Below are 26,425 nucleotides of genomic sequence, written 5' to 3'. Positions count from 1 at the left end.
CACATCGTCTACAGGGTACTGACCCACATCGTCTACAGGGTACTGACCCACATCGTCTACAGGGTACTGATCCACATCGTCTACAGGGTACTGATCCACATCGCCTACAGGGTACTGATCCACATCGTCTACAGGGTACTGATCCACATCGTCTACAGGGTACTGATCCACATCGTCTACAGGGTACTGACCCACATCGTCTACAGGGTACTGACCCACATCGTCTACAGGGTACTGATCCACATCGTCTACAGGGTACTGATCCACATTGTCTACAGGGTACTGATCCACATCGTCTACAGGGTACTACCCTCCACATCGTCTACAGGGTACTACCCTCCACATCGTCTACAGGGTACTACCCTCCACATCGTCTACAGGGTACTGACCCACATCGTCTACAGGGTACTGATCCACATCGTCTACAGGGTACTGATCCACATCGTCTACAGGGTACTGATCCACATCGTCTACAGGGTACTACCCTCCACATCGTATACAGGGTACTAACCCTCCACATCGTATACAGGGTCCTGACCCACATCGTATACAGGGTACTGACCCACATCGTATACAGGGTACTGATCCACATCGGATACAGGGTACTGACCCACATCGTATACAGGGTACTGATCCACATCGTATACAGGGTACTAACCCTCCACATCGTATACAGGGTACTGACCCACATCGTATACAGGGTACTGACCCACATCGTCTACAGGGTACTGACCCACATCGTCTACAGGGTACTGACCCACATCGTATACAGGGTACTAACCCTCCACATCGTATACAGGGTACTGACCCACATCGTATACAGGGTACTAACCCTCCACATCGTATACAGGGTACTGACCCACATCGTATACAGGGTACTGACCCACATCGTATACAGGGTACTGATCCACATCGTATACAGGGTACTGATCCACATCGTATACAGGGTACTACCCTCCACATCGTATACAGGGTACTGACCCACATTGTCTACAGGGTACTGACCCACATTGTCTACAGGGTACTACCCTCCACATCGTCTACAGGGTACTGACCCACATCGTCTACAGAGTACTACCCTCCACATCGTCTACAGGGTACTGATTCACATCGTCTACAGGGTACTAACCCTCCACATCGTATACAGGGTACTAACCCTCCACATCGTATACAGGGTCCTGACCCACATCGTATACAGGGTACTGACCCACATCGGATACAGGGTACTGACCCACATCGTATACAGGGTACTGATCCACATCGTATACAGGGTACTAACCCTCCACATCGTATACAGGGTACTGACCCACATCGTATACAGGGTACTGACCCACATCGTCTACAGGGTACTGACCCACATCGTCTACAGGGTACTGACCCACATCGTATACAGGGTACTAACCCTCCACATCGTATACAGGGTACTGACCCACATCGTATTCAGGGTACTGACCCACATCGTATACAGGGTACTGATCCACATCGTATACAGGGTACTGATCCACATCGTCTACAGGGTACTACCCTCCACATCGTCTACAGGGTACTGACCCACATCGTCTACAGGGTACTGATCCACATCGTCTACAGGGTACTGACCCACATCGTCTACAGGGTACTGACCCACATCGTCTACAGGGTACTGATCCACATCGTCTACAGGGTACTGACCCACATCGTCTACAGGGTACTGATCCACATCGTCTACAGGGTACTGATCCACATCGTCTACAGGGTACTGATCCACATCGTCTACAGGGTACTGATCCACATCGTCTACAGGGTACTGATCCACATCGTATACAGGGTACTGATCCACATCGTCTACAGGGTACTACCCTCCACATCGTCTACAGGGTACTGACCCACATCGTCTACAGGGTACTGATCCACATCGTCTACAGGGTACTGATCCACATCGTCTACAGGGTACTGATCCACATCGTCTACAGGGTACTGATCCACATCGTCTACAGGGTACTGATCCACATCGTCTACAGGGTACTGATCCACATCGTCTACAGGGTACTGATCCACATCATATACAGGGTACTGATCCACATCGTCTACAGGGTACTGATCCACATCGTCTACAGGGTACTGATCCACATCATATACAGGGTACTGATCCACATCGTCTACAGGGTACTGATCCACATCGTCTACAGGGTACTACCCTCCATCGTCTACAGGGTACTGATCCACATCATATACAGGGTACTGATCCACATCGTCTACAGGGTACTACCCTCCACATCGTCTACAGGGTACTACCCTCCACATCGTCTACAGGGTACTGATCCACATCGTCTACAGGGTACTACCCTCCACATCGTCTACAGGGTACTGATCCACATCGTATACAGGGTACTGATCCACATCGTCTACAGGGTACTACCCTCCACATCGTCTACAGGGTACTGATCCACATCGTCTACAGGGTACTACCCTCAACATCGTCTACAGGGTACTACCCTCCACATCGTCTACAGGGTACTACCCTCCACATCGTCTACAAGGTACTACCCTTCACATCGTCTACAGGGTACTGATCCACATCGTCTACAGGGTACTGATCCACATCGTCTACAGGGTACTACCCTCCACATCGTCTACAGGGTACTACCCTCCACATCGTCTACAGGGTACTACCCTCCACATCGTCTACAGGGTACTACCCTCCACATCGTCTACAGGGTACTGATCCACATCGTCTACAGGGTACTGATCCACATCATATACAGGGTACTGATCCACATAGTCTACAGGGTACTACCCTCCACATCGTATACAGGGTACTGATCCACATCGTATACAGGGTACTGATCCACATCGTATACAGGGTACTACCCTCCACATCGTATACAGGGTACTACCCTCCACATCGTCTACAGGGTACTACCCTCCACATCGTCTACAGGGTACTACCCTCCACATCGTCTACAGGGTACTACCCTCCACATCGTCTACAGGGTACTGACCCACATCGTCTACAGGGTACTGATCCACATCGTCTACAGGGTACTGATCCACATCGTCTACAGGGTACTGATCCACATCGTCTACAGGGTACTGATCCACATCGTCTACAGGGTACTGACCCACATCGTCTACAGGGTACTGATCCACATCGTCTACAGGGTACTGATCCACATCGTCTACAGGGTACTGATCCACATCGTCTACAGGGTACTGATCCACATCGTCTACAGGGTACTACCCTCCACATCGTCTACAGGGTACTGACCCACATCGTCTACAGGGTACTGACCCACATCGTCTACAGGGTACTGATCCACATCGTCTACAGGGTACTGATCCACATCGTCTACAGGGTACTACCCTCCACATCGTCTACAGGGTACTACCCTCCACATCGTCTACAGGGTACTACCCTCCACATCGTCTACAGCAGGGGTGTCAAAGTCAAATGGACGGAGGGCCAAATAAAAAATTTAGCTACAAGCCGAGGGCCGGACTGTTCGAATGTTCATTGAAAAAATTTTAAATGACGCATATAGTCTAGTGAACCTAATTGAACCTACTGAAAACCTAACAAATATATTCCAATATGATCAGATAAATAAAGCAATATTTTCTTATGGCTCTGTCAGTAATCTTTAATTTTCAACAGACACAAAAGACAAATTTCCTTTATATAAAAATCCCCATAACATGAACATTAAATGAAAGAAACCGGTATTCAAGGCACCATCAGTAGCCTATATTTTCTATTTTAGCAAAAGTGGGCTAAATTTACTTCAAAGAAAAAAACAATAATAGCAATTTTCTATCATCCACTCAACTGAAATATTTTTAAAATATAATTGGATTGAAATACAATAAAATAAAGTGCAAAAATCTATTAATCAAAAACAACACTTTGTTTAAGGAGAAGTAACATGCAGTGAAAACAAATATTAAACTTTAACTTTTAAACTTGAACTGAGTAAAAACTCTAAATATGTGATTGCACAGTAATGTTCACTTGTTTGAGGTTGAGGGTGATACTTGGTGGTGTCCCATCTTTTCCACAAGTTCATCAATGTTCGGGGTAAGGCTCTGAGCTGAGGAAATCCTCAGAATTGAGTGGAGGTGTTCAGCAGTAAGTCGACTTCTGTGTGATGTTTTGTTCAGGTTCATCAAAGAAAACAGTTGTTCACACAGGTATGTGCTGCCAAACATAGACAACGTTTGAGCAGCCTGGATGCGCAGCTGGGGCATTGTGTCGGGGAGGAAACGGGCGAACTCCGCAGCACCCACTGCCGCATATTTTGCCCTCAGTGCATCATTGCATTGGAGGTCAATCAACTCCATTTGGAGGTTTGGTGGTGAGCTTTCCACGTCAACAGCAAATGGGTTACCGAGCAGTTCCAACCTGCTTTTTTGTGCTTCAAAGTCAGCAAATCGGCGTCGAAAGTCAGCGGCAAGCATACCTATTTTATCAGCCAACTGTGCGCTCGGGAACGCACTGGTAGAGAGCTTCTCTTTCATGGTCTGGCAGCTGGGAAAGTGGCTCAAATTTTCTTTCCGCATCTGCGTCTCCCACAGAGTCAGTTTGGTTTTAAATGCCTTCACTGTACTGTACATATCAGAGATGACATGATCCCGACCCTGCAGCTGCAAGTTCATTGCATTCAGATGACTCGTAATGTCACACAGAAAAGCCATTTCACACAGAAACATTTCGTCTCGGAGTTGTGTTGTGTCTTTCCCTTTGCTGTCCAAGAACAGACAAATCTCCTCACGAAGCTCGAAACATCTTTGAAGCACCTTTCCCTGGCTTAGCCATCGCACCTCTGTGTGATAAGGCAAATCACCATGCTCCGTTTCTAACTCCGTCAGAAATGCCTTGAACTGGCGGTGATTCAAACCTTTGGCTCTGATAAAGTTAACTGTGCGCGTGATGATGCTCATTACATGCTCCATTTTCAAGGCTTTACCGCACAACGCTTCCTGGTGTATGATACAATGATAAGCTGTCAGCTCACCTGTCGCGTTTTCCTCTTGCATCTTTTCCCGTATCTTCGCCACCAGTCCGCTCCTGTGTCCACACATCGCAGGTGCTCCGTCGGTTGTCAAACCCACGAGTTTTTCCCAAGGCAGCTCCATCTCATTTACACATCTTGACACCTCTTCATACAAATCATGCCCCGTAGTTGTGCCATGCATAGGACGTAAAGCCAAAAACTCCTCTGTCACGCTTAGGCTGGAGTCCACTCCGCGGATGAAAATTGACAACTGGGCAATGTCAGAAATGTCGGTGCTCTCATCCACAGCCAAGGAATATGCAATGAAATCTTTTCCCTTTTTCACAAGCTGCTCTTTTAGATTGATGGACAACTGGTCTACTCTCTCGGCAATGGTGTTTCTGCTCAGACTCACATTTAAAAAGAGTTGCCTTTTTTCTGGGCAAACTTCGTCACAAACTTTAATCATGCAGTTTTTGATGAAATCCCCCTCCGTAAATGGCCGGGCTGATTTAGCGATCTCTTCTGCCAAAATAAAACTGGCCTTGACAGCAGCCTGGCCTTGTGATTTGGCTTTTTTGAACAGAGCCTGTCGAGATTTGAGGCCTCGTTTTAATTCCTCTGCCTTTTGTAGCCTTTGTTCCATGTCCATATTCTTGTTTTTGTCCGCGTGTTTCGTTTCATAATGTCGTCTCAGATTATACTCTTTCAGTACCGCCACACTTTCTCCACACAGAAGACACACAGGTTTTCCAGCTACCTCCGTGAACATATACTCCGACTCCCACCTTGTTTGAAACCCCCGGTTCTCAGTGTCCACCTTCCGTTTTGCCATTTTTGATGGGTATCTGAAAGTTAATTTTACTGTGATGCTGACGACTGCTGTGCCAATAAATATTGAAATGAAGCAGCCTACTGCTCGGTGCGTCACCGTTGCATTGTGGGAAATGTAGTATTGGTGCGTGTAAAAGATCTGCGGGCTGCCGGCTTGCTGCGGTCTGCGGGCCGGTTCTAATAATAAATCAAGATCATCCCAGGGGCCGTAAAAAACCTTCTCGCGGGCCGGATGTGGCCCGCGGGCCTTGACTCTGACATATGTGGTCTACAGGGTACTACCCTCCACATCGTCTACAGGGTACTGACCCACATCGTCTACAGGGTACTGATCCACATCGTCTACAGGGTACTGATCCACATCGTCTACAGGGTACTGATCCACATCGTCTACAGGGTACTACCCTCCACATCGTCTACAGGGTACTGACCCACATCGTCTACAGGGTACTGATCCACATCGTCTACAGGGTACTGATCCACATCGTCTACAGGATACTAACCCTCCACATCGTCTACAGGGTACTAACCCTCCACATCGTCTACAGGGTACTAACCCTCCACATCGTCTACAGGGTACTGACCCACATCGTCTACAGGGTACTGATCCACATCGTCTACAGGGTACTGATCCACATCGCCTACAGGGTACTGATCCACATCGTCTACAGGGTACTGATCCACATCGTCTACAGGGTACTGATCCACATCGTCTACAGGGTACTGACCCACATCGTCTACAGGGTACTGACCCACATCGTCTACAGGGTACTGACCCACATCGTCTACAGGGTACTGATCCACATCGTCTACAGGGTACTGATCCACATCGCCTACAGGGTACTGATCCACATCGTCTACAGGGTACTGATCCACATCGTCTACAGGGTACTGATCCACATCGTCTACAGGGTACTGACCCACATCGTCTACAGGGTACTGATCCACATCGTCTACAGGGTACTGATCCACATTGTCTACAGGGTACTGATCCACATCGTCTACAGGGTACTACCCTCCACATCGTCTACAGGGTACTACCCTCCACATCGTCTACAGGGTACTACCCTCCACATCGTCTACAGGGTACTGACCCACATCGTCTACAGGGTACTGATCCACATCGTCTACAGGGTACTGATCCACATCGTCTACAGGGTACTGATCCACATCGTCTACAGGGTACTGATCCACATCGTCTACAGGGTACTACCCTCCACATCGTCTACAGGGTACTGACCCACATCGTCTACAGGGTACTGATCCACATCGTCTACAGGGTACTGATCCACATCGTCTACAGGGTACTAACCCTCCACATCGTCTACAGGGTACTAACCCTCCACATCGTCTACAGGGTACTAACCCTCCACATCGTCTACAGGGTACTACCCTCCACATCGTCTACAGGGTACTACCCTCCACATCGTCTACAGGGTACTGATCCACATCGTCTACAGGGTACTGATCCACATCGTCTACAGGGTACTGATCCACATCGTCTACAGGGTACTGATCCACATCGTCTACAGGGTACTGATCCACATCGTCTACAGGGTACTGATCCACATCGTCTACAGGGTACTGATCCACATCGTCTACAGGGTACTACCCTCCACATCGTCTACAGGGTACTGATCCACATCGTCTACAGGGTACTGACCCACATCGTCTACAGGGTACTACCCTCCACATCGTCTACAGGGTACTGATCCACATCGTCTACAGGGTACTGATCCACATCGTCTACAGGGTACTGACCCACATCGTCTACAGGGTACTACCCTCCACATCGTCTACAGGGTACTGATCCACATCGTCTACAGGGTACTGATCCACATCGTCTACAGGGTACTGATCCACATCGTCTACAGGGTACTACCCTCCACATCGTCTACAGGGTACTGATCCACATCGTCTACAGGGTACTGATCCACATCGTCTACAGGGTACTGATCCACATCGTCTACAGGGTACTGATCCACATCGTCTACAGGGTACTGATCCACATCGTCTACAGGGTACTACCCTCCACATCGTCTACAGGGTACTACCCTCCACATCGTCTACAGGGTACTACCCTCCACATCGTCTACAGGGTACTGACCCACATCGTCTACAGGGTACTGATCCACATCGTCTACAGGGTACTGATCCACATCGTCTACAGGGTACTGATCCACATCGTCTACAGGGTACTGATCCACATCGTCTACAGGGTACTACCCTCCACATCGTCTACAGGGTACTGACCCACATCGTCTACAGGGTACTGACCCACATCGTCTACAGGGTACTGATCCACATCGTCTACAGGGTACTAACCCTCCACATCGTCTACAGGGTACTAACCCTCCACATCGTCTACAGGGTACTAACCCTCCATATCGTCTACAGGGTACTGACCCACATCGTCTACAGGGTACTGATCCACATCGTCTACAGGGTACTGATCCACATCGCCTACAGGGTACTGATCCACATCGTCTACAGGGTACTGATCCACATCGTCTACAGGGTACTGATCCACATCGTCTACAGGGTACTGACCCACATCGTCTACAGGGTACTGACCCACATCGTCTACAGGGTACTGATCCACATCGTCTACAGGGTACTGATCCACATCGTCTACAGGGTACTGATCCACATCGTCTACAGGGTACTACCCTCCACATCGTCTACAGGGTACTACCCTCCACATCGTCTACAGGGTACTACCCTCCACATCGTCTACAGGGTACTACCCTCCACATCGTCTACAGGGTACTGACCCACATCGTCTACAGGGTACTGATCCACATCGTCTACAGGGTACTGATCCACATCGTCTACAGGGTACTGATCCACATCGTCTACAGGGTACTGATCCACATCGTCTACAGGGTACTACCCTCCACATCGTCTACAGGGTACTGACCCACATCGTCTACAGGGTACTGATCCACATCGTCTACAGGGTACTGATCCACATCGTCTACAGGGTACTAACCCTCCACATCGTCTACAGGGTACTAACCCTCCACATCGTCTACAGGGTACTAACCCTCCACATCGTCTACAGGGTACTACCCTCCACATCGTCTACAGGGTACTACCCTCCACATCGTCTACAGGGTACTGATCCACATCGTCTACAGGGTACTGATCCACATCGTCTACAGGGTACTGATCCACATCGTCTACAGGGTACTGATCCACATCGTCTACAGGGTACTGATCCACATCGTCTACAGGGTACTGATCCACATCGTCTACAGGGTACTGATCCACATCGTCTACAGGGTACTGATCCACATCGTCTACAGGGTACTACCCTCCACATCGTCTACAGGGTACTGATCCACATCGTCTACAGGGTACTGATCCACATCGTCTACAGGGTACTGACCCACATCGTCTACAGGGTACTACCCTCCACATCGTCTACAGGGTACTGATCCACATCGTCTACAGGGTACTGATCCACATCGTCTACAGGGTACTGACCCACATCGTCTACAGGGTACTACCCTCCACATCGTCTACAGGGTACTGATCCACATCGTCTACAGGGTACTGATCCACATCGTCTACAGGGTACTGATCCACATCGTCTACAGGGTACTACCCTCCACATCGTCTACAGGGTACTGATCCACATCGTCTACAGGGTACTGATCCACATCGTCTACAGGGTACTGATCCACATCGTCTACAGGGTACTGATCCACATCGTCTACAGGGTACTGATCCACATCGTCTACAGGGTACTGATCACCACAGTACATTACCCCTTAGATATTAAAAATGACAAGGGACCGAGGCACAAAGAGAAGCTCCTCATGGACAATCCAGAGACGCTTTTTGCTGACTGTGGTGTGTGTACTGACCGGTGTATTAGTGGTGTGGTGTGTGTACTGACCGGTGTATTAGTGGTGTGGTGTGTGTACTGACCGGTGTATTAGTGGTGTGGTGTGTGTACTGACCGGTGTATTAGTGTTGTGGTGTGTGTACTGACCGGTGTATTAGTGTTGTGGTGTGTGTACTGACCAGTGTATTAGTGTGTTGTGGTGTGTGTACTGACCGATGTATTAGTGTGTTGTGGTGTGTCTACTGACCGGTGTATCTCTGCAGTGTATTTGGGGATGTTGAGCAACAGACTGCTTCTCTCCAGCAGCACCAACACCAGCTGGGCCAGCAACCTCTCATCTGATACCTACACACACACACACACCACACACACACTTATATACACAAAATACATGTTTTATCTCTGACTTATTCTGGTTGTAGCCTGTGTGTGTGTGTGTGTGTGTGTGTGTTACCGTGGTAACTGTGTTGAAGTAGACGTGCAGCAGCACTGGAACACTTTGAGCTGATTGGATGACTCTGGACCAATCGGCTGCCTCCATCAGCAGGTCATGGAGCACGCTCAGTCTGTCCATGGTATCACCTGGGGAGAAATAGAGTAATGTTACTGTAGTGGCATTACAGTAGGTGTATTACAGTAGTGGCATTACAGTAGTGGCATTACTGTAGTGGCATTACAGTAGTGGTATTATAGTAGTGGCATTACAGTATTATAGTAGTGGTATTATAGTAGGTGTATTACAGTAGGTGTATTATAGTATTATAGTAGTAGTATTACAGTAGTGGTATTACAGTATTATAGTAGTAGTATTACAGTAGTGGTATTACAGTATTATAGTAGTAGTATTACAGTAGTGGTATTACAGTAGTACAGTAGTAGTGGTATTACAGTAGTAGTATTACAGTAGGTGTATTACAGTAGTGACATTACAGTAGTGGCATTACAGTAGTAGTGGTATTACAGTATTATAGTAGTAGTATTACAGTAGTGGTATTACAGTAGTACAGTAGTAGTGGTATTACAGTAGTAGTATTACAGTAGTGGTATTATAGTATTACAGTAGTAGTGGTATTACAGTAGTAGTTGTATTACAGTAGTAGTATTACAGTAGTAGTATTACAGTAGTAGTATTACAGTAGTGGTATTACAGTAGTACAGTAGTAGTGGTATTATAGTAGTAGTATTATAGTATTACAGTAGTGGTATTATAGTATTCCAGTAGTAGTAGTATTACAGTAGTGGTATTATAGTATTACAGTAGTAGTGGTATTACAGTAGTAGTTGTATTATAGTAGTACAGTAGTAGTGGTATTACAGTAGGTGTTTTACAGTAGTGGCATTACGGTAGTACAGTAGTGGTATTGCAGTAGGTGTATTATAGTATTACAGTAGTAGTGGTATTACAGTAGTGGTATTACAGTATTATAGTAGTGGTATTACAGTAGTAGTATTATAGTATTACAGTAGTAGTGGTATTACAGTAGTAGTATTACAGTAGTGGTATTACAGTAGTGGTATTATAGTAGTACAGTAGTACAGTAGTAGTGGTATTACAGTAGGTGTTTTACAGTAGTGGCATTACGGTAGTACAGTAGTGGTATTGCAGTAGGTTTATTATAGTATTACAGTAGTGGTATTATAGTATTACAGTAGTAGTAGTATTACAGTAGTGGTATTATAGTATTACAGTAGTAGTGGTATTACAGTAGTAGTTGTATTACAGTAGTGGTATTATAGTAGTACAGTAGTAGTGGTATTACAGTAGGTGTTTTACAGTAGTGGCATTACGGTAGTACAGTAGTGGTATTGCAGTAGGTGTATTATAGTATTACAGTAGTGGTATTATAGTATTACAGTAGTAGTGGTATTACAGTATTATAGTAGTGGTATTACAGTAGTAGTATTATAGTATTACAGTAGTAGTGGTATTACAGTAGTAGTATTACAGTAGTGGTATTACAGTAGTGGTATTACAGTTGTAGTGGTATTACAGTAGGTGTGGTATTACAGTAGTGGTAGTACAGTATTACAGTAGTGGTATTATAGTAGTAGTGGTATTACAGTAGTGGTATTATAGTATTACAGTAGTAGTGGTATTACAGTAGTGGTATTACAGTATTATAGTAGTGGTATTACAGTAGTGGTATTACAGTAGTAGTATTACAGTATTATAGTAGTGGTATTACAGTAGTAGTATTATAGTATTACAGTAGTAGTATTACAGTAGTGGTATTACAGTAGTGGTATTACAGTAGTAGTGGTATTACAGTAGGTGTGGTATTACAGTAGTGGTAGTACAGTGGTATTACAGTAGTGGTATTACAGTATTACAGTAGTGGTATTACAGTAGTAGTGGTATTACAGTAGTGGTATTACAGTAGTAGTGGTATTACAGTAGTGGTAGTACAGTAGTAGTGGTATTACAGTAGTGGTAGTACAGTAGTGGTATTGCAGTAGGTGTATTGTAGTATTACAGTAGTGGTATTATAGTAGTACAGTAGTAGTGGTATTGCAGTATTACTGTAGTATTAGTAGTATTACCAGACCCTGCCTCCCCTCTCAACAGGAACAGGAAGAGGCCTCTATGGGCGGGGCTTCGGAACGCTTCCAGCGATGACAGGCCACGGCCCCCTGGCTCAGACACAGGGAAGCATGCAGACCTGACACACATCACCGTGTTACATTTCTCTGCTCTGATGGTTCCCTGAAATGCTTCTAGGAACATGGTGTATGTTATTGATTGATTTGTTACTACACCATCTTACAGACAGATACCTTACACACATCAACTTAGAATACACTACGTATTTATACAGCTGTACAATTATACATTTCTGTGTTCAAATAAAATATTAGAATATAGTTGAAGTCGGAAGTTTACATACACTTTATTAAAACTCGTTTTTCAACCACTCCACAAATTTCTTGTTAACAAACTATAGTTTTGGTCGGTTAGGACATCTACTTTGTGCATGACACAAGTCATTTCTCCAACAATTGTTTACAGACAGATTATTTCACTTATAATTCACTGTATCACAATTCCAGTGGGTCAGAAGTTTACATACACTAAGTTGACTGTGCCTTTAAACAGCTTGGAAAACTCCAGAAAATGACATCATGGCGTAAAAGCTTCTGATAGGCTAATTGACATCATTTGAGTCAATGAACGTACTTTGTGCGAAAAGTGCAAATCAATCCCAGAACAACAGCAAAGGACCTTGTGAAGATGCTGGAGGAAACGGGTACAAAAGTATCTATATCCACAGTAAAACGAGTCCTATATCGGCATATCCTGAAAGGCAGCTCAGCAAGGAAGAAGCCACTGCTACAAAACCGCCATAAAAAGCCAGACTACGGTTTGCAACTGCACATGGGGACAAAGATCGTACTTTTTGGAGAAATATCCTCTGGTCTGATGAAACAAAAATAGAACTGTTTGGCCATAATGACCATCGTTATGTTTGGAGGAAAAAGGGGAGGCTTGCAAGCCGAAGAACACCATCCCAACCATGAAGCACGGGGGTGGCAGCATCATGTTGTGGGGATGCTTTGCTGCAGGAGGGACTGGTGCACTTCACAAAATAGATGGCATCATGAGGTAGGAAAATTATGTGAATATATTGAAGCAACATCTCAAGACATCAGTCAGGAAGTTAAAGCTTGGTCCCAAATGGGTCATCCAAATGGACAATGACCCCAAGCATACTTCCAAAGTTGTGGCAAAATGGCTTAAGGACAACAAAGTCAAAGTATTGGAGAGGTCATCACAAAGCCCTGACCTCAATCCCATAGAAAATGTGTGGGCAGAACTGAAAAAGCATGTGCGAGCAAGGAGGCCTACAAACCTGACTCAGTTACACCAGCTCTGTCAGGAGGAATGAGCCAAAATTCACCCAACTTACTGTGGGAAGCTTGTGGAAGGCTACCCGAAACGTTTAACCCAAGTTAAACAATTTAAAGGCAATGCTACCAAATACTAATTGAGTGATTGCAAACTTCTGACCCACTGGGAATGTGAAATAAAAGCTGAAATAAATCATTCTCTCTACTATTATTCTGACATTTCACATTCTTAAAATAAAGTGGTGATCCTAACTGACATAAGACAGGGAATTTTTACTAGGATTAAATGTCAGGAATTGAGTTGAAATGTATTTGGCTAAGGTGTATGTAAACCTCAGAGTTCAACTGTATATGTGTGTGTACCTGAGCTGTAGGGTGAGAGCAGCAGTGAGACAAGGCAAGTCCAGTAGAGAGTGTAGCAGCTCAACTGCAGTCCCAGCCGTGACCAGAGAGGGCAGCACATCCACATAGTCAGATACCAGGCCTGGACTGTCCCACGCTAGGAACTACAACACATAGTCAGATACCAGGCCTGGACTGTCCCACGCTAGGAACTACAACACATCCACATAGTCAGATACCAGGCCTGGACTGTCCCACGCTAGGAACTACAACACATACACACTGTCAGATACCAGGCCTGGACTGTCCCACGCTAGGAACTACAACACATAGTCAGATACCAGGCCTGGACTGTCCCACGCTAGGAACTACAACACATAGTCAGATACCAGGCCTGGACTGTCCCACGCTAGGAACTACAACACATAGTCAGATACCAGGCCTGGACTGTCCCACGCTAGGAACTACAACACATACACACTGTCAGATACCAGGCCTGGACTGTCCCACGCTAGGAACTACAACACATAGTCAGATACCAGGCCTGGACTGTCCCACGCTAGGAACTACAACACATACACACTGTCAGATACCAGGCCTGGACTGTCCCACGCTAGGAACTACAACACATAGTCAGATACCAGGCCTGGACTGTCCCACGCTAGGAACTACAACACATAGTCAGATACCAGGCCTGGACTGTCCCACGCTAGGAACTACAACACATAGTCAGATACCAGGCCTGGACTGTCCCACGCTAGGAACTATAACACATAGTCAGATACCAGGCCTGGACTGTCCCACGCTAGGAACTACAACACATAGTCAGATACCAGGCCTGGACTGTCCCACGCTAGGAACTACAACACATAGTCAGATACCAGGCCTGGACTGTCCCACGCTAGGAACTACAACACATAGTCAGATACCAGGCCTGGACTGTCCCACGCTAGGAACTACAACACATAGTCAGATACCAGGCCTGGACTGTCCCACGCTAGGAACTATAACACATAGTCAGATACCAAGTAGGGTGTCTAGAGTGTTATAATGGGGGGGGGGGGGGTGTTACCTTGAGCAGGTTAGGGAAGTAGGGTGTTATAATGGGGGGGGGGGGGGGGGGGGGGGTTACCTTGCGCAGGTTAGGGAAGTAGGGTGTCTAGAGTGTTATAATGGGGGGGGGGTGTTACCTTGAGCAGGTTAGGGTAGTAGGGTGTCTAGAGTGTTATAATGGGGGGGGAGTTACCTTGAGCAGGTTAGGGTAGTAGGGTGTCTAGAGTGTTATAATGGGGGGGGTGTTACCTTGAGCAGGTTAGGGTAGTAGGGTGTCTAGAGTGTTATAATGGGGGGGGGGGGGGTGTTACCTTGAGCAGGTTAGGGAAGTAGGGTGTCTAGAGTGTTATAATGGGGGGGGGTGTTACCTTGAGCAGGTTAGGGTAGTAGGGTGTCTAGAGTGTTATAATGGGGGGGGGGGGTGTTACCTTGAGCAGGTTAGGGAAGTAGGGTGTCTAGAGTGTTATAATGGGGGGGGGGTGTTACCTTGAGCAGGTTAGGGAAGTAGGGTGTCTAGAGTGTTATAATGGGGGGGGGTGTTACCTTGAGCAGGTTAGGGTAGTAGGGTGTCTAGAGTGTTATAATGGGGGGGGGTGTTACCTTGAGCAGGTTAGGGAAGTAGGGTGTCTAGAGTGTTATAATGGGGGGGGGGGGGGGGTGTTACCTTGAGCAGGTTAGGGTAGTAGGGTGTCTAGAGTGTTATAATGGGGGGGGGGTAGTAGGGTGTCTAGAGTGTTATAATGGGGGGGGGGGTGTTACCTTGAGCAGGTTAGGGTAGTAGGGTGTCTAGAGTGTTATAATGGGGGGGGGGGGGGGGGGTGTTACCTTGAGCAGGTTAGGGAAGTAGGGTGTCTAGAGTGTTATAATGGGGGGGGGGGGGGTGTTACCTTGAGCAGGTTAGGGAAGTAGGGTGTCTAGAGTGTTATAATGGGGGGGGGGGGGGGGGGTGTTACCTTGAGCAGGTTAGGGAAGTAGGGTGTCTAGAGTGTTATAATGGGGGGGGGGGGGGTGTTACCTTGAGCAGGTTAGGGAAGTAGGGTGTCTAGAGTGTTATAATGGGGGGGGGGGGGGTGTTACCTTGAGCAGGTTAGGGAAGTAGGGTGTCGAGAGTGTTATAATGGGGGGGGTGTTACCTTGAGCAGGTTAGGGTAGTAGGGTGTCTAGAGTGTTATAATGGGGGGGGGGGGGGTGTTACCTTGAGCAGGTTAGGGAAGTAGGGTGTCTAGAGTGTTATAATGGGGGGTGTTACCTTGAGCAGGTTAGGGAAGTAGGGTGTCTAGAGTGTTATAATGGGGGGGGGGGGGGTGTTACCTTGAGCAGGTTAGGGAAGTAGGGTGTCATAATGGGGGGGGGGGGTGTTACCTTGAGCAGGTTAGGGAAGTAGGGTGTCTAGAGTGTTATAATGGGGGGGTGTTACCTTGAGCAGGTTAGGGAAGTAGGGTGTCTAGAGTGTTATAATGGGGGGGGGGGGGGGGGGGGGGTGTTACCTTGAGCAGGTTAGGGAAGTAGGGTTTCATAATGGGGGGGGGGTGATACATTGAGCAGGTTAGGGAAGTAGGGTGTCTAGAGTGTTATAATGGGGGGGGGGGGGGGGGGTGTTACCTTGAGCAGGTTAGGGAAGTAGGGTGTCATAATGGGGGGGGGGGTGTTACCTTGAGCAGGTTAGGGAAGTAGGGTGTCTAGAGTGTTATAATGGGGGGGGGGGGGGGGTTACCTTGAGCAGGTTAGGGAAGTAGGGTGTCTAGAGTGTTATAATGGGGGGGGGGGGGGGGGGGGGGTTAGCGTGTCATAATGGGGGGGGGTGTTACCTTGAGCAGGTTAGGGAAGTAGCGTGTCTAGAGTGTTATAATGGGGGGGGGGGGGGGGGGTGTTACCTTGAGCAGGTTAGGGAAGTAGCGGGTGTAGAGCGGTACGGAGGAGTGTAGCTGCAGCTGATTGGCTCTGATGAAGGACAGCGTCTCGTGGGCCAGATAGGGGTCGTTGAAACACTCTGCTGGGAGAACACCAAACACACACGTCCACACACACTCACTGTCCACCGCTGCAGTCTCCCCTACACACACACACACACACACACACACACACACACACACACACAGTAAGTACACACTCACTGTCCCCCGTTGCAGTCTCCCCTACACACACACACCTCCTCACCGTGGTTGAGGTAGAACTGAGCGATGGGCAGGAGGACTCGGCCGCAGGACAGGTCAGAGTTCAGACGGCCGAACAGTGACTTAACACACGGGAATGCACGATACACACACCCTGCATCCTCCAAACACACACCGTCCAGGATACGCACCGCCTCCACCAGGCACTGACACACACACACACACACACACACACACACACACACACACACACACACACACACACACACACACACACACACACACACACACAGAGAGAGAGGACGGGGTTACTACAGCAGTATGACTGTATGGTGTGTGATTGTAGAGGACAGGGTTACTACAGCAGTATGACTGTGTGTGATTGTAGGGGACAGGGTTACTACAGCAGTATGACTGTATGGTGTGATTGTAGGGGACAGGGTTACTACAGCAGTATGACTGTATGGTGTGTGATTGTAGAGGACAGGGTTACTACAGCAGTATGACTGTATGGTGTGTGATTGAGAGGACAGGGTTACTACAGCAGTATGACTGTATGGTGTGTGATTGTAGAGGACAGGGTTACTACAGCAGTATGACTGTGTGTGATTGTAGAGGACAGGGTTACTACAGCAGTATGACTGTATGGTGTGTGATTGTAGAGGACAGGGTTACTACAGCAGTATGACTGTATGGTGTGTGATTGTAGAGGACAGGGTTACTACAGCAGTATGACTGTATGGTGTGATTGTAGAGGACAGGGTTACTACAGCAGTATGACTGTATGGTGTGTGATTGTAGAGGACAGGGTTACTACAGCAGTATGACTGTATGGTGTGTGATTGTAGGGGACAGGGTTACTACAGCAGTATGACTGTGTGATTGTAGAGGACAGGGTTACTACAGCAGTATGACTGTGTGTGATTGTAGAGGACAGGGTTACTACAGCAGTATGACTGTGTGTGATTGTAGGGGACAGGGTTACTACAGCAGTATGACTGTGTGTGATTGTAGGGGACAGGGTTACTACAGCAGTATGACTGTATGGTGTGTGATTGTAGAGGACAGGGTTACTACAGCAGTATGACTGTGTGTGATTGTAGAGGACAGGGTTACTACAGCAGTATGACTGTATGGTGTGTGATTGTAGGGGACAGGGTTACTACAGCAGTATGACTGTGTGTGATTGTAGAGGACAGGGTTACTACAGCAGTATGACTGTATGGTGTGTGATTGTAGAGGACAGGGTTACTACAGCAGTATGACTGTATGGTGTGTGATTGTAGGTGACAGGGTTACTACAGCAGTATGACTGTATGGTGTGTGATTGTAGGTGACAGGGTTACTACAGCAGTATGACTGTATGGTGTGTGATTGTAGGGGACAGGGTTACTACAGCAGTATGACTGTGTGTGATTGTAGAGGACAGGGTTACTACAGCAGTATGACTGTATGGTGTGTGATTGTAGAGGACATGATATATATATAGTATAGTATGACTGTATGGTTAGGGTTAGGGTGGTGGTGGTGTAGGGGTAGAGGGTTATAGGTTGATTGATATGATATATATATAGTATAGTATGACTGTATGGTGTAGAGGGTTAGGGTGGTGTCGGGGTAGAGGGTTATAGGTTGATTGATATGATATATATATAGTATAGTATGACTGTATGGTGTAGAGCAGGGGTGTCAAACTCAAATACCCAGTGGGCCAAAATGTAAAACCTGAACAAAGTTGCGGGCCAACATTGAACAAATTAACCTTTTAATATGGACCCAAACAAGTTTTGCTTTAACATTGAATATGGAACAAGCATCGCTTATTACCATACAATATATAATTTAATAGTGGAGACATGCAAAATCGAATTTCAAAAGAAAAAACACATCAATGGCATTCATTTATTAAATAAATAAAATTTAAATAAAAATCGTATGCCTCTTTTCTATTTGCAGCCTTCTGATTTAAATACCAAAATAAACTTTTTCCAGATGCGTCGCAGCTCTCATCCACAGCGAGGGAGAACGCAACTAAATCTTTTCCCTTTTCCATCAGCTGGTCATACAGATTGGTGGCAAGATCACATGTGCGATCAGCTACTGTGTTCCTGCTCAGGCTCACGTTTGAAAATGCTTGCTTTTTCTCTGGGCATACGAGGTCACAAACTTTCATCATGCACTTTTTCACGAACTCTCCCTCATTAAAGGGCCGGCTGATTTTGCGATCTCTGCTGCCACTATATAACTAGCCTTTACAGCAGCCTCACTTTGTGATGTGGCTTTTTTGAACATATTCTGTTGTGAAACCAAACTTCTTTTCATCTCCTCTACTTTCTGGCTCCTTTGAGTCATGTCCATGTCCTTGTATTTGTCATGGTGTTTCGTTTCATAGTGTCGTCTAATGTTGTACTCCTTACTTACAGCCACGTTGACTCCACAAACAAGACAAACAGGTTTGTCTTTTACATATGTAAACAGATATTCTGCCTCCCACTTGTCCAGAAAGCTCCTGTTTTCTGCCTTTCTTTTCGCCATTTTTGGGAAGGGATAGCGCGCTGACAGTTGTAGCGTCTATGTTGCTATGACTACTGTCACAGAGGGCGTTTCTGGGTCCTGTCCTGATTGGCGCGCGAAAACAACAGCAGAGCATTATGGGATTCGTAGTATTAGCGGTGAATGCGCTGTATAATACTGGCGGGCCAGCTCTAGTAGTAATTTGGTATTGTCTCGCGGGCCAAATATAATTACCCCAAGGGCCAAATTTGGCCCGCGGGCCAGAGTTTGACACCCATGGTGTAGAGGGTTAGGGTGGTGTAGGGGTAGAGGGTTATAGGTTGATTGTAGGTGACAGGTTGAAGCTCACTGCTTTCTGTAGCTCTGTGTCTGTTCTCTTCAGCGCCTCTGAAACAGAAGAAAACAGTCTTTACAACACACAGGGACACATTGGGATTTCATACTGCGGTCACTCTGTTCAACGAGGCAGTAGTGTAGGGGTTAGGGTGTAAGGTACATACTGCGGTCACTCTGTTCTACGAGGCAGTAGTGTAGGGGTTAGGGTGTAGGGTACATACTGCGGTCACTCTGTTCAACGAGGCAGTAGTGTAGGGGTTAGGGTGTAGGGTACATACTGCGGTCACTCTGTTCTACGAGGCAGTAGTGTAGGGGTTAGGGTGTAGGGTACATACTGCGGTCACTCTGTTCTACGAGGCAGTAGTGTAGGGGTTAGGGTGTAGGGTACATACTGCGGTCACTCTGTTCAACGAGGCAGTAGTGTAGGGGTTAGGGTGTAGGGTACATACTGCGGTCACTCTGTTCAACGAGGCAGTAGTGTAGGGGTTAGGGTGTAGGGTACATACTGCGGTCACTCTGTTCTACGAGGCAGTAGTGTAGGGGTTAGGGTACATACTGCGGTCACTCTGTTTAACGAGGCAGTAGTGTAGGGGTTAGGGTGTAGGGTACATACTGCGGTCACTCTGTTCTATGAGGCAGTAGTGTAGGGGTTAGGGTGTAGGGTACATACTGCGGTCACTCTGTTCAACGAGACAGTAGTGTAGGGGTTAGGGTGTAGGGTACATACTGCGGTCACTCTGTTCAACGAGACAGTAGTGTAGGGGTTAGGGTGTAGGGTACATACTGCGGTCACTCTGTTCTATGAGGCAGTAGTGTAGGGGTTAGGGTGTAGGGTACATACTGCGGTCACTCTATTCTACGAGGCAGTAGTGTAGGGGTTAGGGTGTAGGGTACATACTGCGGTCACTCTGTTCTACGAGGCAGTAGTGTAGGGGTTAGGGTGTAGGGTACATACTGCGGTCACTCTGTTCTACGAGGCAGTAGTGTAGGGGTTAGGGTGTAGGGTACATACTGCGGTCACTCTGTTCTACGAGGCAGTAGTGTAGGGGTTAGGGTGTAGGGTACATACTGTGGTCACTCTGTTCTACGAGGCAGTAGTGTAGGGGTTAGTGTGTAGGGTACATACTGCGGTCACTCTGTTCTACGAGGCAGTAGTGTAGGGGTTAGGGTGTAGGGTACATACTGCGGTCACTCTGTTCTACGAGGCAGTAGTGTATGGGGTTAGGGTGTAGGGTACATACTGCGGTCACTCTGTTCTATGAGGCAGTAGTGTATGGGGTTAGGGTGTAGGGTACATACTGCGGTCACTCTGTTCTATGACGCAGTAGTGTAGGGGTTAGGGTGTAGGGTACATACTGCGGTCACTCTGTTCTACGAGGCAGTAGTGTAGGGGTTAGGGTGTAGGGTACATACTGCGGTCACTCTGTTCTACGAGGCAGTAGTATAGGGGTTAGGGTGTAGGGTACATACTGCGGTCACTCTGTTCTATGAGGCAGTAGTGTAGGGGTTAGGGTGTAGGGTACATACTGCGGTCACTCTGTTCTACGAGGCAGTAGTGTAGGGGTTAGGGTGTAGGGTACATACTGCGGTCACTCTGTTCTATGAGGCAGTAGTGTATGGGGTTAGGGTGTAGGGTACATACTGCGGTCACTCTGTTCTATGAGGCAGTAGTGTATGGGGTTAGGGTGTAGGGTACATACTGCGGTCACTCTGTTCTATGAGGCAGTAGTGTATGGGGTTAGGGTGTAGGGTACATACTGCGGTCACTCTGTTCTACGAGGCAGTAGTGTAGGGGTTAGGGTGTAGGGTACATACTGCGGTCACTCTGTTCTACGAGGCAGTAGTGTAGGGGTTAGGGTGTAGGGTACATACTGCGGTCACTCTGTTCTACGAGGCAGTAGTGTAGGGGTTAGGGTGTAGGGTACATACTGCGGTCACTCTGTTCTACGAGGCAGTAGTGTAGGGGTTAGGGTGTAGGGTACATACTGCGGTCACTCTGTTCTACGAGGTAGTAGTGTAGGGGTTAGGGTGTAGGGTACATACTGCGGTCACTCTGTTCTACGAGGCAGTAGTGTAGGGGTTAGGGTGTCGGGTACATACTGCGGTCACTCTGTTCTACGAGGCAGTAGTGTAGGGGTTAGGGTGTAGGGTACATACTGCGGTCACTCTGTTCTATGAGGCAGTAGTGTAGGGGTTAGGGTGTAGGGTACATACTGCGGTCACTCTGTTCTATGAGGCAGTAGTGTAGGGGTTAGGGTGTAGGGTACATACTGCGGTCACTCTGTTCTATGAGGCAGTAGTGTAGGGGTTAGGGTGTAGGGTACATACTGCGGTCACTCTGTTCTATGAGGCAGTAGTGTAGGGGTTAGGGTGTAGGGTACATACTGCGGTCACTCTGTTCTATGAGGCAGTAGTGTAGGGGTTAGGGTGTAGGGTACATACTGCGGTCACTCTGTTCTATGAGGCAGTAGTGTAGGGGTTAGGGTGTAGGGTACATACTGCGGTCACTCTGTTCTATGAGGCAGTAGTGTAGAGGTTAGGGTGTAGGGGACATACTGCGGTCACTCTGTTCTATGAGGCAGTAGTGTAGGGGTTAGGGTGTAGGGGACATACTGCGGTCACTCTGTTCTATGAGGCAGTAGTGTAGGGGTTAGGGTACATACTGCGGTCACTCTGTTCTATGAGGCAGTAGTGTAGGGGTTAGGGTGTAGGGTACATACTGCGGTCACTCTGTTCTATGAGGCAGTAGTGTAGGGGTTAGGGTGTAGGGGACATACTGCGGTCACTCTGTTCTATGAGGCAGTAGTGTAGGGGTTAGGGTGTAGGGTACATACTGCGGTCACTCTGTTCTACGAGACAGTAGTGTAGGGGTTAGGGTACATACTGCGGTCACTCTGTTCTATGAGGCAGTAGTGTAGGAGTTAGGGTGTAGGGTACATACTGCGGTCACTCTGTTCTATGAGGCAGTAGTGTAGGGGTTAGGGTGTAGGGTACATACTGCGGTCACTCTGTTCTATGAGGCAGTAGTGTAGGGGTTAGGGTGTAGGGTACATACTGCGGTCACTCTGTTCTATGAGGCAGTAGTGTAGGGGTTAGGGTGTAGGGTACATACTGCGGTCACTCTGTTCTATGAGGCAGTAGTGTAGGGGTTAGGGTGTAGGGTACATACTGCGGTCACTCTGTTCTATGAGGCGTTGGCAGTACTGGAAACTCTTCTCTCTCAGACGTTCTTTAGGAGGAAGGAGTCTGCTGGAGGAGGACGTGGCTGAAACCATGGAAACCACAGAGCCGTCCACCTCCGACCTGTCATCTGGGAGAGAGGTCAAGGGTTAGAGGTCAGGGGTGGACTGGACTGACCAGTTAAAGCAACACACTGTAAGATGAGCGTAATGAAACAATTCCATGACATGTTTAATAGTTGAAGAGTCAGGTAGGCTGAAGGTCTGATCTAATAGACAGTCAGGTAGGAGGAAGGTCTGATCTAATAGACAGTCAGTCAGGTAGGAGGAAGGTCTGATCTAATAGACAGTCAGTCAGGTAGGAGGAAGGTCTGATCTAATAGACAGTCAGTCAGGTAGGCTGAAGGTCTGATCTAATAGACAGTCAGTCAGGTAGGCTGAAGGTCTGATCTAATAGACAGTCAGTCAGGTAGGCTGAAGGTCTGATCTAATAGACAGTCAGTCAGGTAGGCTGAAGGTCTGATCTAATAGACAGTCAGTCAGGTAGGCTGAAGGTCTGATCTAATAGACAGTCAGTCAGGTAGGCTGAAGGTCTGATCTAATAGACAGTCAGTCAGGTAGGCTGAAGGTCTGATCTAATAGACAGTCAGTCAGGTAGGCTGAAGGTCTGATCTAATAGACAGTCAGTCAGGTAGGCTGAAGGTCTGATCTAATAGACAGTCAGTCAGGTACGCTGAAGGTCTAATCTAATAGACAGTCAGTCAGGTAGGCTGAAGGTCTGATCTAATAGACAGTCAGTCAGGTAGGCTGAAGGTCTGATCTAATAGACAGTCAGTCAGGTAGGCTGAAGGTCTGATCTAATAGACAGTCAGTCAGGTAGGCTGAAGGTCTAATCTAATAGACAGTCAGTCAGGTAGGCTGAAGGTCTAATCTAATAGACAGTCAGTCAGGTAGGCTGAAGGTCTAATCTAATAGACAGTCAGTCAGGTAGGCTGAAGGTCTGAGCCATCTAATAGACAGTCAGTCAGGTAGGCTGAAGGTCTGAGCCATCTAATAGACAGTCAGTCAGGTAGGCTGAAGGTCTGATCTAATAGACAGTCAGTCAGGTAGGCTGAAGGTCTGATCTAATAGACAGTCAGTCAGGTAGGCTGAAGGTCTGAGCCATCTAATAGACAGTCAGTCAGGTAGGCTGAAGGTCTGAGCCATCTAATAGACAGTCAGTCAGGTAGGCTGAAGGTCTGAGCCATCTAATAGACAGTCAGCCAGCCAGCCAGTAGTCAGCCAGCCAGTAGTCAGCCAGCCAGCCAATGAAAGTCAGCCAGTGAAAGTCAGCCAGCCAGTCAGCCAGTACAGTCAGCCAGTACAGTCAGTAGTCAGCCAGCCAGTACAGCCAGCCAGTCAGCCAGTACAGTCAGCTGGCCAGCCAGTAGTCAGCCAGCAGCCAGCCAGTACAGTCAGCCAGCCAGCAGTCAGCCAGCCAGCCAGCCAGTCAGCCAGTACAGTCAGCCAGCCAGCCAGTAGTCAGCCAGTACAGTCAGTCAGCCAGCCAGCCAGTAGTCAGCCAGCCAGTACAGTCAGCCAGCCAGCAGTCAGCCAGCCAGTCAGCCAGTACAGTCAGCCAGCCAGCCAGTAGTCAGCCAGCCAGCCAGCCAGCCAGTAGTCAGCCAGCCAGCCAGTAGTCAGCCAGCCAGTACAGTCAGCCAGCCAGTCAGTAGTCAGCCAGCCAGTAGTCAGCCAGACAGCCAGTAGTCAGCCAGCCAATAGTCAGCCAGCCAGCCAATAGTCAGCCAGCCAGCCAATAGTCAGCCAGTAGTCAGCCAGCCAGCCAGCCAGTACAGTCAGCCAGCCAGCCAGCCAGTACAGTCAGCCAGCCAGCCAGCCAGTACAGTCAGCCAGCAGTCAGCCAGCCAGTACAGTCAGCCAGTACAGTCAGTCAGTACAGTCAGCCAGTACAGTCAGCCAGCCAGCAGCCAGCCAGTACAGCCAGCCAGTACAGTCAGTCAGCCAGTACAGTCAGCCAGCCAGCAGCCAGCCAGCCAGCCAGTACAGTCAGCCAGCCAGCAGTCAGCCAGTCAGCCAGTACAGTCAACCAGCCAGCCAGCCAGTAGTCAGCCAGTCAGCCAGCCAGTACTGTCTGCCAGCCGTCAGCCAGCCAGCCAGTAGTCAGCCAGTACAGTCAGCCAGCCAACCAGTACAGTCAGCCAGCCAGCCAGTAGTCAGCCAGCCAGTAGTCAGCCAGTACAGTCAGCCAGCCAGTACAGTCAGCCAGCCAGTCAGCCAGCCAGTAGTCAGCCAGACAGTAGTCAGCCAGACAGCCAGTAGTTAGTTAGTCAGCCTGCCAGTAGTCAGCCAGTCAGCCAGTACAGTCAGCCAGCCAGCCAGTAGTCAGCCAGCCAATACAGTCAGCCAGCCAGCCAGTCAGTCAGTAGCCAGCCAGTAGTCAGCCAGTACAGTCAGTAGTCAGCCAGTACAGCCAGCCAGTACAGTCAGCCAGCCAGTAGTCAGTCAGCCAGCAGTTAGTCAGTCAGCCAGCCAGCACAGTCAGCCAGCCAGTAGTCAGTCAGTCAGCCAGCCAGTAGTCAGCCAGCCAGTAGTCAGTCAGCCAGCAGTTAGTCAGTCAGCCAGCCAGCACAGTCAGCCAGCCAGCACAGTCAGCCAGCCAGCCAGTAGTCAGTCAGTCAGCCAGCCAGCACAGTCAACCAGCCAGTACAGTCAGCCAATCAGTCAGTTAGCCAATCAGTCAGCTAGACAGCCAATCAGTCAGCTAGGCAGCCAGTCAGTCAGCTAGCCAGTCAGTCAGCTAGCCAGCCAGTCAGCCAATCAGTCAGCCAGTCAGCCAGCTAGACAGCCAGCCAATCAGCCACCTAGACAGTCAATCAGCCAATCAGTCAGCTAGACAGCCAGTCAGCCAATCAGTCAGCCAGACAGCCAGCTAGACAGCCAGCCAGTCAGCCAATCAGTCACCTAGACAGCCAGTCAGCCAATCAGTCAGCTAGACAGCCAGTCAGCCAATCAGTCAGCCAGCTAGACAGCCAGCCAGTCAGCCACCTAGACAGCCAGCTAGACAGCCAGTCAGCCAGCAAGTCAACGAGACAGCCAGCTAGACAGCCAATCAGCCAGCTAGACAGCCAGTCAGTCAGCCAGAATAGACCAGCCAGTCAGTTATTCCACCCAGTCAGTCAGAACAGCCCAGCCAGTCAGTTATTCCACCCAGTCAGAACAGCCCAGCCAGCCAACCAACCAGAATAGACCAGCCAGTCAGTCAGAACAGCCCAGCCAGCCAGAATAGACCAGCCAGTCAATTATTCCACCCAGTCAGAACAGCCCAGCCAGCCAGAATAGACCAGCCAGTCAGTTATTCCACCCAGTCAGCCAGAATAGACC

The 26,425-nt window shown here is 48.3% G+C and overlaps 1 protein-coding gene across 1 annotated transcript in view; it reads right to left on the bottom strand.

The window, feature by feature from the left end:
• Positions 1 to 26,425, bottom strand: part of ap5z1 (adaptor related protein complex 5 subunit zeta 1) — a 102,682-nt gene that overhangs the window by 51,966 nt on the left and 24,291 nt on the right. Inside the window, exons 7-14 of the mRNA XM_071390394.1 lie at positions 23,032 to 23,172; positions 19,876 to 19,913; positions 17,056 to 17,218; positions 16,773 to 16,951; positions 13,867 to 14,009; positions 12,199 to 12,317; positions 10,112 to 10,239; positions 9,905 to 10,002 (exon numbers count right to left, since the gene is read on the bottom strand). Coding sequence (XP_071246495.1) covers positions 9,905 to 10,002; positions 10,112 to 10,239; positions 12,199 to 12,317; positions 13,867 to 14,009; positions 16,773 to 16,951; positions 17,056 to 17,218; positions 19,876 to 19,913; positions 23,032 to 23,172 — 1,009 coding nt within the window. The remainder of the gene's footprint in view (positions 1 to 9,904; positions 10,003 to 10,111; positions 10,240 to 12,198; positions 12,318 to 13,866; positions 14,010 to 16,772; positions 16,952 to 17,055; positions 17,219 to 19,875; positions 19,914 to 23,031; positions 23,173 to 26,425) is intronic.

Source organism: Salvelinus alpinus, chromosome 1 (assembly GCF_045679555.1).
Source record: "Salvelinus alpinus chromosome 1, SLU_Salpinus.1, whole genome shotgun sequence".
In the NCBI taxonomy this organism is placed as follows: domain Eukaryota; kingdom Metazoa; phylum Chordata; class Actinopteri; order Salmoniformes; family Salmonidae; genus Salvelinus; species Salvelinus alpinus.
Note: the sequence above shows the minus strand (reverse complement) of the source record. Positions and strands in the feature narration are given on the sequence as shown.